Source organism: Corvus kubaryi, unplaced genomic scaffold (genome assembly GCF_017639235.1).
Source record: "Corvus kubaryi isolate FWS band 111438036 unplaced genomic scaffold, C.kubaryi_AGA036_p1.0 138, whole genome shotgun sequence".
Taxonomy (NCBI): Eukaryota; Metazoa; Chordata; class Aves; order Passeriformes; family Corvidae; genus Corvus; species Corvus kubaryi.
The window spans coordinates 21,565,211-21,582,310 of record NW_024580672.1 but is presented as its reverse complement, the minus strand read 5'-3'; the positions used below and the strand labels follow the sequence as shown (position 1 = coordinate 21,582,310).

Here is a 17,100-nt window from a genome sequence, read left to right as displayed (position 1 = left end):
CCCACTGCCAGGGTTTCTGGAGGGCAGTGGAGATCCAGGAGCTGGGAACACCACCCAGAACTTCAGCAGGACAGGATTTATCCCAGCCCTGCTGAGAAACCTGCACAGAAATTGCTGCACTCCCAGGAGCTGGATGGTGTTTGATAACAGACTGGGAATTTATTGGGAATTTCCATTAGCGTGTTTCAGTCTTGGAGCTGTTTAAAAGCTTTGCAAATTCTCATTCACTCTGGCTTTAAATTATTCAGCTTTTTATTCCAGGTTGGCTGGGTCAGTATTTTCACAGGTGAGACATGGGAAGGGTGCTGCAGGTTGCTGCTTGCTCTCAGCTTCCCACCCAGGAAATAAAACAAATTCTGGGAACATGGAAAATCTGGAGAAAATTACTCTGAGGTGGCAGCTTTACAAAATAAAAACTATCCTGTTTATATCACCATCTGTAAGAGGGAACTGTTTTCAACTTGACTTCTCAGTCCTCTAAACCAGATTTCCTTCTTTAGGAATTATGTTCCCCTATTCTTAGATCCCTTCAGCACCTGAGCTAACAGATCAAACAAGTGATTTTTGAGCACTGCAACATTTCTGATGGAATGAAGCAAGGTCCTGAACTCAATATCAATGCATTGCAGACAAGCAGAGAAATACTGTGATTGCTTTTCTAATCAGTACCAACATTCCCAAGTATCCTACTTTCTAAAATTGGGAAAGCTGAAGGTGGAGGGAATCTCTGGGTAGAGATAAATTAAACAGAGCTTTTATAACAGTCATTTGGCACTGCTTTCCAGCTCTTTCCCCTTGGCTCCTCCACAAGACTTTAAAGCATCAAGTGACTCCTGCCTGAGACAAGAAAAGGAATGAGTGAAGGAATTGTGAAGAGGAGGTAGCAGCCAGATCTCCAATTATTTTCCAGATCTCTCATTTTCAGAGAATCCTGGACTGGTTTAGTTTGGAAGGGACCTCAAAGCCCCTCCAGTGCCAGCCCTGCCATGGCAGGGACACCTCCCACTGTCCCAGGCTGCTCCCAGCCCCAATGTCCAGCCTGGCCTTGGGCACTGCCAGGGATCCAGGGGCAGCCCCAGCTGCTCTGGGCACCCTGTGCCAGGGCCTCACCTGGAAGAATTCCTTCCCAATATCCCATATAAATCTACCCTTTTTCAGCTTAAAGCCATTTTCCAAATCTCTCATTTCACTTCCTCAGTGCCCTCAGAGCCATTTTAGAGCATTTCCTATCCCATCCCTGAGCACCAGCTGTGAAAGGCAGCAGATCAGCCTCGATCCAAGTGATCCCTGCTTTGAAATGTTCCAGGAATTACTCAAGGATTTGCTTGATCGCTGCTATTTCCACACCCCCGAGTTCTAAGGAGCAGTGTTTTAGTGGACAACAGGTTTTCCATTGCTGTAGGGATGGGTGAGCCAGTTCAGAACAGGACTTGGAGGAAGGCTTTTCCATGCCCAGTTTGCTCCATGCCCTTGGATGCCTCCAGGCAGTCACTATCCAAGGCCTTCTCTTCCCACTCCCTGTCTCCAGGAGCTTGTGGCTCTTTCCCACCACAAATGACCCCACAACCAGTGCTGGGCAGCAATGGGACAAACCCCTGGAATCCCTCCGTCCCCTAAAGTTTCCTCAGGATCTCAACCCTTCCAGTCCTTTTCGTGGTTGTTGGCTCACACTGTATCCTCCCCACACCAATTACCTGGGGAATTCAGTGCTCCCAGCATCTCCCCTGCTCATTTTTTTTTGTCTTAACACTTCATGTGGCATCAGGGGGAGCTGAAAAAACTCAACAACTTCAAATCCAAACCAGCTCCGGGAAAATCAGGTTTTCCCTTCAGGTCTGTGCTACACTTTTAAGCCTCATTAAGGTCAGTTCTGTTGGGCCAAATGTTGCTGTGTGACACCATCCCGCTCATCCAGGGCGTGAGGAATGCAGCCAGGGAGAGAGGAGGTGCTGTAGGATGCAAAGGAAGCCCTCAGGTTTGGGACAGACTGGGGGACCTTGGCTGAAATGCCACCAGGCTGAGCCCACATAGAGATTTCCAACACACCTGGGCTGAAGCAAAGCACAGCAACCCAAATTCTCCCTCCCAGGTGCTTCCCCTCAGCCAGGGATCTGTTTTCCATCAAAAAATCGAGACCCTGGAAGCAGAAAAAGGAAAGGAACGTTTCAACACTTCACCATTTGTGATGTTTCTGCATTTTGATGCCTGGGCCAGAGGTGAAAAGGCAGCAAAATATTATTACAGGGGATTCTATTGACTGTAAACAGTCTGAGGCTCTTTCAGCTGCTCCCTTGGGAGGGCAGACAGGAATCCTGACAGCTTTTACAACTGGGGAAATCACCCAGACTAGGATTTTATGTCTAAATGTTTACAGCAAGCGATAGCTGCAGAGCCGAATGTGCCATGGCCTGGGGGTGGCACGGGCAGCTGCTGGCACTGATGCCTTTTCCTGGTCTTAAAATCAAGAGGCATACACGGTTAGAAGGGGAAAAGGGATTTTACCTTGGTATTTATTCTTAAGGATCCTTAGGTGCACACGTCCAGGTCATATGCATCGAGATGCACCCCACCGAGTCTATCCCTGTGTCTCTCTTCTCTTCTTCCCCCCAGCATCGGGTATATCATTATAGGCTTTACTAATTAGCAGATCTATCAAAGATTCCCCAATGAGAGGCTCAAGTGAGCCCCCCTCCCCAAGGAGCCTTCCCCTGGATGGTTCTATCTTGGTTTACAGAATGTGTCCTGGAGAGGACCTTGGGCTCTGGGGCACACTGATCCCTGGCTACGAAGCTTCTAAAATGTTGAGTCTCTCAGCTTAACAAACAAGTCCAAGAATGCAGGCACAAAGCACTGAGAATACAGGAGTTGTAAAAAGGTATAACAGGGGTGTAAAAGAAAAGGCAAAAATCTTCATGGCATCAGCAGCATCCTGCTGGAACAGCCACTCGTGATCGAGGCAGCTGCTGGGTCACAGCTCGGACATTCCAGCCAGCCCCAGGCTGGGGGGCAGAAGGCAGCGAGCCCTGGCACTGGGGGTGGTGTCCAGGAGGAGTCCAGGACCCCAAATCCTTCCCCAAGGGAACACCCAGGGCTGCAAGCAAACCAAGCCCTTCCCACTTTAGCAGAGCCAGGTTTGGGTCCCAACTTCAGGTCTGGAAACCTCCTGGGAAGCACAAACCGGGCTCCAATCTCAGTTTTCCAAGTCACTCCTTACTGAAGCAAAGCCAGCAGAAGTGTGGGAATAATCACCCACCTAAACCCACAGCGTGATCTCACTTAGTCCAAGTTTTCAAGAAGATTCAAACCCACTTTTTCTTCCAAGTTTCTACTCCTGCTTTCCAAATATTTGGGAAATAAAGCTGGGAAATTCTAGACTTGCTGTTAAAACCTTCTTGAAATGTTCATAACAAGTAAAATTCTCATGCTCAGAGGAATCACATGAATTAAAACTCCACAAAAAAGGGCTGGGCATGGAAGGATTCAGGCAGCACTGGGGGGTTTTCACTTCAGGAGCACAGATCAAGATAGCACCAGGTGGAAAAAGAGAGGGAAAGCTGGGACTCAGAGGAATTTATCAACCAGCCTCTCCAGGGGTTCTAATCCAAAAGGTTTCAAAACTTAATTCCTAGGCAGAGAGGTTTTAGTAAGAAGCTCAGAGCATTTTTTTTCTTGTTCCTCATAGCAGCTTTTATTGAGGAACCAAATTCTTCTGAAACTTCGAAATGAGTTGGAGAGAAACTTAATTCCAAAAGCTAATAATAATAATAGTAATAGTAATAATAATAATAATAATAATTCACAATAAAAGAGTGTGTTAAACACCTACCTCTGACAGGACTGAGCTCTTCAGTTTCCTGGTCCTGGTTGGAAGGTTGAAATAAGGATAATTCCTGGTTTATCCTGTACCAAGGATTACACCCTGAATGTTCCAAGGAGTGGATTGATTCCTTTAGCCATTGGTTCTTCTCATCCCTCACTAAGAAAAAACTTTTCAAGCAGTGGAAGAAGTACAAAAAAAATATATTAAAGCACACATATTTCCAGTTCTGGCTCCTGCACTGAGCTCTCCACCCAAAATAAACTGATTTTCCAAAAAAACTTCTTCAAAGGGACTGAAAAATAAACATTTGCCATGGCTGGGGTTGCTCTGTGGGAGGAGCTGAGGGAGAAGCAGGAAGAACAAGCTGCCTATTTAACACCTTTTATTATTTAATTGACAAAGCCAGGTTTGGGGAGGGAATGGGAATTGCTGTTCTCCAAGCAGGTGATGCCAGGCCTGGGTAGAGGAGCACAGGTTACAAGGGAAAGCAGATGAGGATAAATCCCAGCTGGGCCTGTGGTCAGGGCTGATCTTTGTACATCAGCAGGTGAATCCTTTGCCAGCTGATTTTTAAGAAAATCAAAATTCAAAACAAATCCCCCTTTTGATTTTTCCAGATAAAGAAACATGAAGCACAAATTTTATGCCCCACAGCCCGTGGATTCCCTGCTAGCAGATTTTCAAGAGAATATTCTCAGCTGAAGTTTGACTCCACACTCTTTTTGGATGTTTGAGTTTTGATTGCTTCTCCCAGAATTCTGGTAGTGCTGGACACCTAAAAAATAAAAGAAATTATTCTGAAAAACAAGTGAGAGGTGCCAGTCCAGATCTGAGGAGCTTTTAATGCACACCCATAGCTGGACTCTGCCAAATTCTCTTTGAACTTGTGGGGTGTGTGGTGCTGGTGTCAAAGAGATGTGGCTGTAGTTGAAATATTTGCAACTTTAATTGCTTTAGGGATAAATCCTTGCCTGGGTGGATGTCACAGAACAAGTGGTGCAGGCTCCTGCTCTAAAAGGATCAGGAAGGACTTTTGTCTCTATAAATAATTCTGCTTTAATTTGCTCAGAATTTATTGCTGCTGCCTTCCAATTTCCACTGTGCCTTGATTTTATTTCTTCCTACCCAAACGCTCTTATCAGCCTCTGGGCTTTGGGAAGCAGCTTTGGGAATGGGGTTTGTACTTCAAGGTAAATATTTTTCACTTGTGATCGGTAAGATCCACTTCCTCCTGGTTTATTTTTTTTATCTGTTTCTTTATTTAAGATTTGTTGCAGGCTCAGCTTTTTCATCCCACTGCTTTCTTGCAGGGAAATGGGCACAGTTTTGCCCCTTGGCTGTGCCTTGGTTTTCCTTCTTCAAGGGACAACGGCACCACCCTGAGAGTCAGGGAATTATGGAATGGTTTGGATTGGAAGGGACCTTAAATCCCATCCAGTGCCACCCTTTTCCATGGGCAGGGACACCTTCCACTAGCCCAGGGTGCTCCAAGCCCCGTCCAACCTGGCCTTGGGCACTGCCAGGGATCCAGGGGCAGCCACAGCCTCCCTGGGAAACCCATTCCAGGGTTTCACCACCCTCAGAGGGAATGATTTCTTCCCAAAATCCCACTAAATCTCCTCTCTTCCCATTTGAAGCCATTCCCCCTGAGCAGACGGGCAGTAATTACAATTACAGACAGCACAGGCTGTCAGGGAAAGCAGAATATGAGCAAGGGTGGTGTTGGCCTAATTAATAATGCAAACACCAGGAGCTAATTTTACCCCAAGTATGATCATTAAAATGTAATTTATCCCCAGCAACTGCTGGCATGTTTTTATGGAGATTACTCAGTGCAGCAGCATTTCATCAGTGGCTCTCAAGGACAATATTTGTTTTAAAACGAGAGGCTGCCACCCTGATGGAAATAATGAGCCTGGAATGCAAGAGGTTGCAAGTGATCTCTGGAAATGAGGTGAAAACAGCGTTGTCCTCTTGAAGTTGTCCTTGGGCGGGTTGGCATCCTCAGCCAGGTGCCAGGGAAACCTGGGATTTCACAGTGCCCCTCATGAAGAAATAGGAAACTGCAAACCCGAGAGGTTCAGAGGGCAGAGGTGGCCCCAAGCATCTCGTTTCACCTCAGCAACAAACGAAATTCAGCTGTTGAGATGAAGCCTGTCCAAAGTGTGGACAGAGAAGGATTTCTCCTTAAAATCCGTGTCAAATATGGAATTATGGGTGGTGTACTTTAAAAAAAAAAAAAAGCAACAAGCAAAACAAAAAAGTGTTTCCAATAGAAAAGGAAACGGGAAGTGATGAATTCCCAGGGCTCAGCCTTGAGCACTGACCTCACCGAGTATTCCCAAAGTTTGTTCCTCAACCAATCCTTTGGCATCGCTTTCAGAGTCCCCAAGCACTGCAGCCAGGGACAATAAAGAGATGTAATTCCGAGGGATGTAAATCTTGTGCGTTACCAGACTTTTGTTTTGAGTCACTGCAGAACAGCACAAGCTCCTTTTTATTCCCAGAAATTCCCTTACAACCAACTCACGCTGGAGAGAAATCCCGAGTCTCTCGCTCACCTCAGCCTCAGCTCCCACTCGTGACTTTAAACCCAGGGAGGAGAATTAAACCCGATTATCTTGGTAGGTCTAAAACCAACTGGACGCTGAGATCCTCTGGGGAAAGGGAAAGTTAATTAACAGTGAATTATCTTGAGAGAGTCGCTGTGAAGCCCCGGGGGCCCCAGGCAGAGCCATTATTGCCTCATTTAAGCTGACAGTGGCTGTCACCTCCTCATTTCCAGGGCAGGACTCAGCTCCTCATCATTTATTTTTATTTCTTCAGAGCTTTTTTTTTACTCTGTTGTTTCCCCCTTCCATTTAAAGACTCAATGAAATTCTTCCTGCATTAAGAATTCCATCCTTGTGCTGGATGGTTTTTCTTCCTAAAAAATATATCCAGATCCAAACAACATCACCCCCTTAATGGGATCTCCCACAGCAACAAACCAGCCTTTGCTTGGCTTGATTTTTATTTCACAGCCTGATGTTTCAGGGTGTTCTTTCTTTCCTTACCTCATCTCTACTCCCAGTGCTCTGGGCTGGTGACAAGGTGGGGATCGGTGACAGGTTGGATTGGATGATCCTGGAGGTCTTTTCCAACCTAAAAGATTCTGGGATTCTGTGGAAAGAACCCCTTTGCCTTAAAGGATGGGACACAAAAGCCCTAAATCTCCATGGCAGTGGCTTGGCTCTGCTGTAGGCACAGGGAAACTCAGCTGAGCAGCTGAAACTGGGTCAGTAAAATAAAAATTCAACAAATCCATCTGGGATTTCAGGTCATTCCAGTCTCCTACCCCACATCCTCTCTCAGAGCAGAAGGCAGGAGGGGTGAATATAACCTTACCTGTACTTCTTGAGATAAATTAATGAGTTTCTGCCGTCATTTGCAGTGAGAAATACGGAGAGTGAGGGTTATTTTCAGGATCTCAGGAGTGTGAGAAAACATCAGGAGGATGAAAAATCTCCCCCCTTTGTTGGGCTATTTTCCAGCCAGCAGGAGAAAACTGTTGGAAGTTACTCTGAGAATTGATGGCCACTGGTAAAAAGTGTTGCTGTGATTTGGGTCCCTGTGAGTTACAAAAGCCATCATTGTGCTCTTGGCTATCAGCTGGCTCACGGATCCAGAGCTGGGTGATAAGTGGTGCCTTAACCAACCTGTGACCCCACAAACATCTGTCTGTGAGGTTCTACCCCCGTGCTGAGAAGGGCAGGTCCCCAGAGGGGTGTCCTGGGCAGAGGTGGCACCACAAAGAGGGACAGAAAGAGGTGGCACTGCTGACACCCTGAAGGGGACAAGGTCCAGCCTCTGCAGTCCCTCACTCACTTCTGAGGCTACAACATCATTTAAACCTTTCCAAAATATGCAGGTGGGAAGCTTTGGAAAGGCAGATTATTTTGGGGAAAAAGGAAACTATGAATTACAGAATTTGTGTCAAGCTTGAAGGAGTGAAAAATTCCATACTCATGAAAATCTCTCCTCCTGCACACCCAGAGCAGCTGGGGCTGCCCCTGGATCCCTGGCAGTGCCCAAGGCCAGGCTGGACATTGGGGCTGGGAGCAGCCTGGGACAGTGGGAGGTGTCCCTGCCATGGCAGGGCTGGCACTGGGTGGGTTTTGAGGTCCCTTCCACCCAAACCAGTCTGGGATTCCATGATTCATTCCAGTATAGACCAGTATGGTTCTGGTGTCTCTATTTAATTCTGGCACTATTTAATTTTATAGACATATTCCATATGTGCTGCATGTCTTACGTGCTTTAATTCCCCAATTATCTGGACAATCTGGATAGTTCCAGCACTATTTGAAAGGCAGAAGAGTTATTATGTGGCAGATGATGAGTCAGAAACTCAGAGTACACATACCAAGATAAATGGAAACTGGGAGATGCCACCAGACTAATTTATCTTTATTTGAGAACGTATCCCTTCAAGAAAAATGCAAGAGATCCACCTATCCTTCATCTGAGGGTATCATCTGTTACAGCAGGAAAAATGACTGCAGAAAAATGGGTGCAAGGGTGGGAAGAAGTTTCCAGAAGAGGCTGAAAGGAGCACAAGTTGTGCCTCACGCTGCAGGAGAGGAGGAGGCAGCCAGGAGCCAGCACTGCCCCGTGTAGGGGGAGTTAATGGCACCTGCTCCTCACACATCCCCTAGAGGGAAAAAAGGACTGAATATCAACCCCAAAAGGGATGAAATGTGACTTTACAAAGTTTTTATTCTCGGCACAGCACGATTATTTCAGTAAGCAAACCCTGAGGGAGGCGAGTGTGAACTCGTCCAGAAAATGTCAACTGCGGCATTTGGGAAAACAGCAAGTTTGGGGCAGGAGAAAACACTGCAATTTTGGTGAAAACTGAAATGCAGGAGGAGGAGAAGTATGGGAGTGAAAGGGAAACTTTGTCATGTGGAAGAAAAAAATGTTTCATTATAGCTGTGACTGCATTTACAACAGAAAATGGAGGGGGGCTTCCATCAGGAGGACTGAAATAATCAAACTGGGTGCAAGGAAGCAAAGAAAAGCACATTTTTAGGTGGATGTTCATGACTTGATGACATCTGCAAAAGGTGCTGTGCCAGAAGAGCACTGCAACCCTAAACTCTGCCAATTAAACCCTTTAAAGGGTTGGATTGATTTAAACTCATGAAGAATTTCACAGGGAGTGAAGGAGAGGTGAGGTGGCTTCACCTTGGCCAGCTGAGTGGATTCAAAGGTAATCCTTTTGCTAATTTAATCAGAATATTTGCTGTCATCTCTACCTGTAACACAGATTATAATTAATTAAAAGTTCACCCACAAGAAGAGCAGCTGAGCTTTGATCTCACCACTTGAAGGGCCAGCTCCAGCTTTTACATTTTCATTCATTTCCATTCATCTAACTTCAACTTTGCTGATTCGTTGCTTTTTAGCAATCTCACTCCCACTTACAAATCCCTTTAGGAATTTCTGTGGATTCCTGGCAAGACCTTAATAAACCCCCCCCAAACTCTGCCTCTCCTACAAAACCAGCCCGAATTCTGCCTCCTGAATTGGGGAAATAGCACCTTTGGAACCCGAATCTGAGGGCAAACCCCCCTCAGGGACTGAAAGGCAAACTCACAAATGTTTTTTCAGTATTTTTACTCGAGCCCAGAAGATGGGAGGGAGAAATAATTAACTCCATGCACAGCTAATTGTGGTAATTAGCTGTTGATGAAGGGAATGGTGTATTAAATATCAACATTTGTCACTAATGTGTCATTTCAAACAAAGCTTTGTGCCCCAACAGCAGAAATCTGACTTGAAATGTTCATGAGTCACAGCAGATAAAAAATGTGTTTATTCTGCATCCTTAACATCCGTGGGTTTGAGTGCTGAAAGGAAACGTTAACAAAACCAAATCCCTGTTAGAACTTCCCGTCTAAATTGAGATGGATAAACCCCACAACAGAGTTTTTATATGTCAATATGTACATTAAAATACAGTTTCCAAAGAGGTGTCATTATTAAAAGTTAGATTTATGTATTTAAAGCAGAGCTTAAGTTTGAATCCTTAAAATTTCCTCTTTTTTGAAATGCCCCCTGATGTGGCAGCAGTGCAAACCCCTTTTCCTCTGCTCATGGCTCAGGGTTGCTGTGTCAAGGAAAGCCTTTGCACAGCTAAAAACAAAGCAATGTTTGGATGCAATATGTGCCAAATGAGCTGTTTCTGGACTATTTTAGATTAGCAGGTCAATCTTTTCCTGCTAATTCCAACTGTCCCACCCACTGTGTTGGCAACCCCAAAACTCAGCTTGAGGACAGACCTGGATACAGAAGTTCCTTCCTCTAAAAAGGGATAAAATCTCTCCTTTAAGCTTGTTTGTAGTAAGAAACTGTGAATCCCTGGCTTCCCATCCTAAAGCAACAGCTTGAAACCCCACTTTTATTTCTTGGAGCTCAACAAGCTGTGAGATGTTTATTTATCCCATTATAGAAACCAAAGTGAAGGGGGAAAAAATCTCCAGGAATTCTGTGAGCTCCAGCAAGTTCACACTGGGAACCTGAAGGGATGGGACGTGTAACTTTGAAACAAAAGGAAGCCTGATGTTCAAAATTGCTCATTGGAATCCAAACCCTTTAATTATGGTGTTAAAACTCTTTCCCTCTTGGGGCTGTTCCTCTGTTAGGAGGTTCCCAGGCAGCCTGGATTTGTTCCAGCACTGCCCAAACATTTCCACTTGTGGGGAAGAGGAATCTTTCCCCCAAACAACTTCTTTGTGTGATTTTTGGGTTGTGTTTTGGCTGGAGCTTTCCTTTCAGAGGAGAAAGGGACTGGAGCTGAGCTGTGAGTTCTTCTCACTGCTGTTTTACACCTCACAAGGTCTGAGCACATCCCTTGCTCACCTACACACTTGGGCACTGTAAAGAACTTTATTCACCTTCAGGCTGTAGGAAAATAATCTTAATATGAGCAAGAAGCTCCAGGGTAGAGTTTGAAGATGTTTCATAAAAGGCCTGATAAAATGTATTGATCTTTCCAAAAGCAATTGTAAGTAAAAAAATCCCAGCTAGAAATGAACAGCAAAAATCCAAGTTTATTTTAAAAAGAGTCTCTGCTATTCTGCTGCTGTGAAGTGATCAGAAAGTGACTAAACTTCAGCACAGGAAATGGTTTTGCATTGGCTTTTCTTAGTCTGAAGAAAAATTAATGAGTTCATCTCCACAAAATGGAACAACTCACGAGTGCCTTTGGGCTCTGCATAAGCAGCAACACTGCACAAGTTTGGCCCCTAATGAAAATAAAATAAAATAAAATAAAATAAAATAAAATAAAATAAAATACCAGTTCTATCAAAACCTGACAGCTGTAAATGATCTAAGCTGATATCAGAGACAATAATATGAAATCCTTCACCAAGCACAGCAGACATTACCCCAGAATGAAAAATTCTTCCTTTTACTCCGTGGTTATCCAGGTGATAAAGAAGTGTTTTCCTTAAAAGAAAGGCAAACACAGCTCAGCCGTGTGCTGTCATATTGACTGAAAGCTCAGTGAAAAGAGCAGATTAATCCTGGCTGATAGACTGGGCTTTGAGATGCCACTGCTGCAGGCAGGAACGGAGTTTTTAGTCCCTGTTCCACCCACAAGATCTCAGAGTCAACACCAGAGGTGCTCTTCTTACAGCTCGATTTTTCCCCTACTTCAAGGTACCATTTCCCCTTCTGCAATTCCTCACTCAGCACTTACTGGACCTGTTCCCCTCCAGGAGTGTCTCAGAGCATTATCCAGAAAAAATCCAGCATTTCCAAACAGTTCCTGGGCAAAGAGTGGGACGGGGAGCTGGGCTTGGCAAATTGGGGTGCCCAAATCCCAGGGTGGGTTGGGTTGGAAGGACCTTAAAAGCCATCCATGGGCATCCCATGGGCAGGGACACCTTCCACTATCCCAGGGCACTCCAACCTGGCCTTGGACACTTCCAGGGATGGAAGATTTTCTGGGCAAGAAGAAATCCCAGAGCTGAGTGTTGGGAGCAGGACAAGAATCCCGAATTCTCATGGAGTGTTGTTGTCTGGCACCATTGCAGCAGGAAAAACCAGTTCCATCCCCAAAGCAATAAATCCAGCCCCTCACCAGGTGCTTCCCAGGGCCTGGATACCCCTGGGAGCACAGGGAGAGGAGCTGGAGTCCTACAGGAGCAGGATTTGGTCCCTGGGTGCTCCCAGGATTCCAAGGAAATGCAACGATCCCGAAAAAACCCAGACACCACACAGAGCTGGGTTCTGCGGGTTCCAAGACAAATCATTCACATCCAACCTGCTCCCACCACGTATATTCCCAAGTATTTTTCTCCAGGGCTCGAATTCCTGTCTCCTACAGCATGAAATTCTAGACAACCCATAGAAAAGGATGAGCTTCCTGATCTTTTTATGTACTAACAGCTACTTACAACTTCCTTTCCCTCCAGCCCTGATGACTCCCAAGAACGTGGAAACTCGGGTTTGTATTGATTTTCCTCCCACAATATAAAATTTAATACTCCCTCTTCTGTTTTCCAACAAAAAAATCCTGGGAAGCCGTGTTATCCCACAGTAAAGCACAGGGAAATCCCAGTGCTTAACAAGGATTTATCACAGGCGAGTGTTGGAGCAGAGGGAAAATTGAAAAGAAAAAAGGAGAAATAAATCTGAGTTATCACATCCTGTTTGCATTTGTGATGGGCTCCTCCTGAGTGATAATCACGCTGAAAATAGAGATTTATTGCTGCTGCAACTGGGTTCAAATAGAACTGAGACTGGAAGAACATCAATTAAAGCCAGCAAAATAATTCACAGACTCATTGCTGAAGAAGTGAAGCCTCCAGCTCTGCTCTGCAGCCTCTGCTGCCCTCAGAGGCATTGCAGGGATAGACCCTGTGTGGTTTGGGGAATTTTCCATCCCTCCAGGTTAGTCCAGGGGACACCCCACAGGCACTGCTTGCACACAGCCAGAATCCCCTGCACTGCCAGGCTCTGCCCAGCCCCTCCTGGGAGGAAAAGCTGCCAGGGGTGAGGAGGGATGGGGTTTTTCTTCGGGAACCCTCCAGCCCCGAGTTGGGCTCAGAGCACAGCCCAGGATTAAATGTTCAAAGGTGCAAACTCTCCTTTCATGCCCTGCATCACTGCCTGCTCCCCAAATCCTCATTTATGAGTCTTTGACAGCCCCTTCTCTTCCTTATTTAGGGCAACACATTGCTCCAGAGTACAGAATTCCTGGATGTTTATCCTGTTGGGTAAAGGAACAGGCCAGATCCCTACTTCCATGGGTCTATCCCTGAATACAGAACCACGGTTGTTGTTTCCTTGCCAGAGCTGCACCTTCCCCTGTGAAAAGCACAGCGTGGAGCTTCCAGAACTCTGTTCTTTCCCAAGCTTTTCCATAACTTATTGATGTCATTCCCATTTCCCAGTGCACCCTGGCTGAAATGAACCATGGGTTTCTTGCTCTGTTTGGGTGTTCCCTCAAACAGCAAAACCTTTTCAATCCTGTTTAGTTTATTGAGGGGGAAATGGTGAAAATGATGCAAAACCTGTTCCTGGCAGCACAAATTGCTCTAAATTCCAGCAGGAATTACAGAACAGAATCACAGAATATCCTCAGCTGGGAGGGACCCATCAGGATCAGTGATTCCAACTCCTGGCCCTGCACAGAAACCAATCCCCCCATTGGATGTCTAATATTTCCAAGACCAGGAGAGAGCAGAAATGGCATCCAACTGCAGGAACATCCCGTATTTCTCACCTGTGTTAAACTTCCTGAGCTCCCACAGACACAGAAAACCAGTGACAAACCAGTGGCAGGGGTCTGGGGACAGCAGGAGGGGGTCACAGGGTGCACACTTCACTTTGGACATCCCCAACTCACCTCCTCAGCCCTTCTCCCAGTGTGGAATGGCTCCTCCAGAGCCTCATCCCAGCCCCTGGGCTGATTCCCAGGCACCCTCCTGGTGAAACCACCTCCATTATTTCTGGGCTTCCTTGGGAATCTGGCCCATCCCAGCATCCCACCACCTTTCCCACAAAAGCCTGCAGCTGTAATTAGCCCAGAGCCTCATTACCTGCTGCAGCCCTTCCTTCAAGGCACTGCTTTTGCTCCCAGCAATTGCAACTTCCCTGCTCCAACGATTTATTTTAAAAACATCTCCTTTCCCATACACAAAAATAGGATCAGAGCACAACAGAAGCACAGAGAAATACAAATGGGGGCCTCCACATACACACTGAATCATCATCTAGAACTGTCCCTGGAAAAAGGTTCTGCAGTGGAATGTGGTCCTTTCACCGAGTTCTCCATGGATTTCCCTGCCCCAGGACCCAGGTGAGCCAGCAAGGACCACACTGGGGAAGTTGGAATCTCCTGCAGCCTCCTGGGGTTCTGTTTTCCTGCTTTTCCAGGGCCCTGCAATGGTATTTTATCCCAGGAGAAAATCGGGAATTCAGCCCTTACAGTCAGATCTGGAATTTTGTATCCTGGAGCAGAAGGAAATGTGGGTTCAGTGAAATCATTTCTTGCCCAGCTCTGAGGTCCGGGGTCTTGGGAAGGGTCCTCCAGCGCTGCCAGGCAGGAGTTTCTCCATCCTTCCCAGGTCAAATGTGTGCCCATTCCTTAGGGAATTAATACCCCAGTCCAGAGGCAGCTTGGACCCTTGGACAGGATCCTACCCCGCTTGGAAAAGGAAACAGAGGCTATCATTTAAATGTCTTCTTCCTTGAAAACCCTGGAAAAATAATAATGGCAACAAAGAGATTCTGTCTGAAATATTTTAAATTCCATTGCAGAAATTTCACTTCCCCTTTTTGTGTAAATTTTCTTGAATGAGGCTTTTTGCAAATAGGGAATTAATACAAAATAAATTTATCTACACAGACCCTCACAGGGTATTGGCTGACAAGTTCAGTTGGCTCTTTGCTTCACTCCAAGGTGGATATTTGTAAACCGGATATTTTTTAAACACAATTTACTACATTTTAGGCCAAGAAAAACTTCCTTTGCACAGCTGATTCTTCCCTCTCACCAGGGACTCAAATCTCTGACATTTTTTAGGTTCTCAGACAGTTTTTGTGGGGTTTTTTTTGGTTCGAATTTGCTTTATAGCCCCATTATAATACACAAAAAATTTGAATTATCAGCTTTTTGTTTTGGATGCTCGATTAAATCTGAAATTCCTCATGTACATTCTGGTCAGCTCCATGGGCTGGCACAGAGATGTGATTGTGTTTGGGGGAAAATAAAGGGGGCTTGGTTAGAAATGCTGCAGAGGATGGGGGCTGGGTGACCTGTGCCAGCCTGGTGTTCCCTGGGAACAAATCCTGGGAGTGAGGGCACATCCCTCTGGCTTTCTCATGGAGTCGATGGTTTGGGTTGGAAGGGACATTAAAACCATCCAGTGCCACGGGCAGGGACACCTCCCACTGTCCCAGGCTGCTCCCAGCCCCAATGTCCAGCCTGGCCTTGGGCACTGCCAGGGATCCAGGGGCAGCCCCAGCTGCTCTGGGCACCCTGTGCCAGGGCCTCAGCACTTTCCGAGTAAAGAATTTCTTCCTGATATCCGATCTAAGTCTCCCCTCTTTCAGATTAAAACCACTGCCCCTTGTCCTAGCTGTTGGTGTAAGAATTCATTCTCCCTCTTTTTCTATAAGCTGACTTTAAATACTGCAAGGGGCTCTGAGGTCTCCCTGGAGCCTTCTCTTCTCCAGGTGAACACCCCCAGCCCATCTCCATCCTGAGCATCCCCTGGCCTCTCTGGGACACCCAGGCTGCAAACCCTTCACCCACCTCCCCAAACACAGCCAGGAGGGCTGGCAGGGAGCTCTGCTTTGCCCCTGGCCGTGGAAAGCTGCTCGGGACGCCTGCGTGGCAGGAGATTAAAGCCTTTCCAGGGTTCTGGTGGGACGGGACAGGGAGAGAAGGAGGGAGGAAGGAGAAAAGGCCAGCCCTGCACACCCATCCCCCTGCACCTGTAGTACCAAACCTATATAAAAACTTACATTTCCACCGGACAAAACCATCCCTCTCCCGTGCCCGAGTTCAGCTGGGGGTGAGCCCAGTCAGGCCTGGCCCCCGGCGTGGCCGTAGCGGGCGGTGGCCTCGGGCGGGGGTGGCCGCGCCACCCGCTGGTCCCCAGCGCTGTCCCCGGCCGCCTCCGCCGCTCCGGCCCCCTCCGCTCGCCGCTTCCTCCTCCTCCTGAAATTCCCGTTGTCGAACATCTTCTCGCAGTCGGGGTCCAGCGTCCAGTAGCTGCCTTTGCCTGCGGACAGAAGGAGCCCGGTGGCGCTCCCGCTGTGCGCGCATCCCTCCGCTCCCAGCCCGCGCCTTACCCGGATCGCCCTCATCCCGCGGCACCCTCCTGAAGCAGTCGTTCAGGGACAGGTTGTGGCGGATGGAGTTCTGCCAGCCGGCCCTGCCGCGCCGGTAGAACGGGAAGTTCTCGGCCACGAACTGGTAGATCTGGCTGAGCGTGCGGCGGCGGCCGGGCGCGCTGTGGATGGCCATGGCGATCAGCGCCGAGTACGAGTAGGGCGGCCGAGCCGGGGACAGCGGCGACAGCGCCGGCCACCCCCGCTCCGCCCCCGCGCCCAGCACGGCCCCCGAGGGCAGGCACGGAGCGGAGAGGCCGCCCGGCCACAGGTACGGGTTGGCTGCGGGCGGCTGCGGGCCCGGGAAGGGAGCCGAGCATCCCGCGGCATCCCGCGGGTCCCGGCCGGGCGGCGGGGGCGGCCCGAAGGGGTGCATGGTGCGGGGCGGCTCCGAGCCCGCCCCGTTAAATAGCAGGGGACCCCCGGCAGCGACCCCTCCCTCCGCCCCGCCCGGCACCGCCCCGCAGGTGCGGGGGAAGCGGAGGGGTGAGGGGGGAGAGGTGCCGGGACAAGCGGGAGGAGTTTGGGAATGGCAGCCGGGGGGAGCTGAGCACAGCAAGGACGCGGAGCTGTTGGAGAGAATCCGGAGGAGGCTCCAGGATGAGCAGAGGGATGGAGCAGCTCTGCTGGGAGGAAAGGCTGCGAGAGCTGGGATTGTTCAGCCTGGAGAGGAGAAGCTTTGGGGTGACCTCAGTGTGGCCTCGCAGGGCCTGAAGGAGCCGCAGGAAAACTGGAGAGAAACTATTTGCAAGGGATGGATGACAGGACAAGGGGAGATGGCTTTAAAATGACAGAGAGGAGGCTCAGATGGGATATTAGGAAAAAATTCTTTACTCAGAGGGTGGGCAGGCCCTGGCACAGGGTGCCCAGAGCAGCTGGGGCTG

The 17,100-nt window shown here is 48.0% G+C and overlaps 1 protein-coding gene and 1 long non-coding RNA gene across 5 annotated transcripts in view; both read right to left on the bottom strand.

Moving 5' to 3' along the window:
- LOC121660298 overlaps positions 1-7,866 on the bottom strand; it is a 32,364-nt gene extending 24,498 nt beyond the window's left edge. The window contains exon 1 of the long non-coding RNA XR_006014587.1: positions 3,827-7,866. This is a non-coding gene — a long non-coding RNA (uncharacterized LOC121660298). The remainder of the gene's footprint in view (positions 1-3,826) is intronic.
- A 1,665-nt stretch (positions 7,867-9,531) lies between these two features.
- On the bottom strand, positions 9,532-17,050 carry FOXI2 (forkhead box I2). Of its 4 annotated transcripts, none has more exons than XM_042019575.1 (3): positions 16,178-17,050; positions 15,848-16,107; positions 9,532-14,577 (listed from the first exon to the last, which is right to left on the bottom strand). In XM_042019575.1, the coding sequence occupies exons 1-2, from the start codon at positions 16,590-16,592 to the stop codon at positions 15,908-15,910; spliced, it is 615 nt and encodes a 204-aa protein (XP_041875509.1). In that variant the 5' UTR covers positions 16,593-17,050; the 3' UTR covers positions 9,532-14,577; positions 15,848-15,907. The 4 variants fall into 4 exon arrangements, with proteins under 4 accessions (XP_041875509.1, XP_041875510.1, XP_041875507.1 ...); XM_042019576.1 differs by having other exon boundaries at positions 9,532-14,525; XM_042019573.1 differs by having other exon boundaries at positions 15,848-17,050.
- Positions 17,051-17,100: the final 50 nt, after the last annotated feature.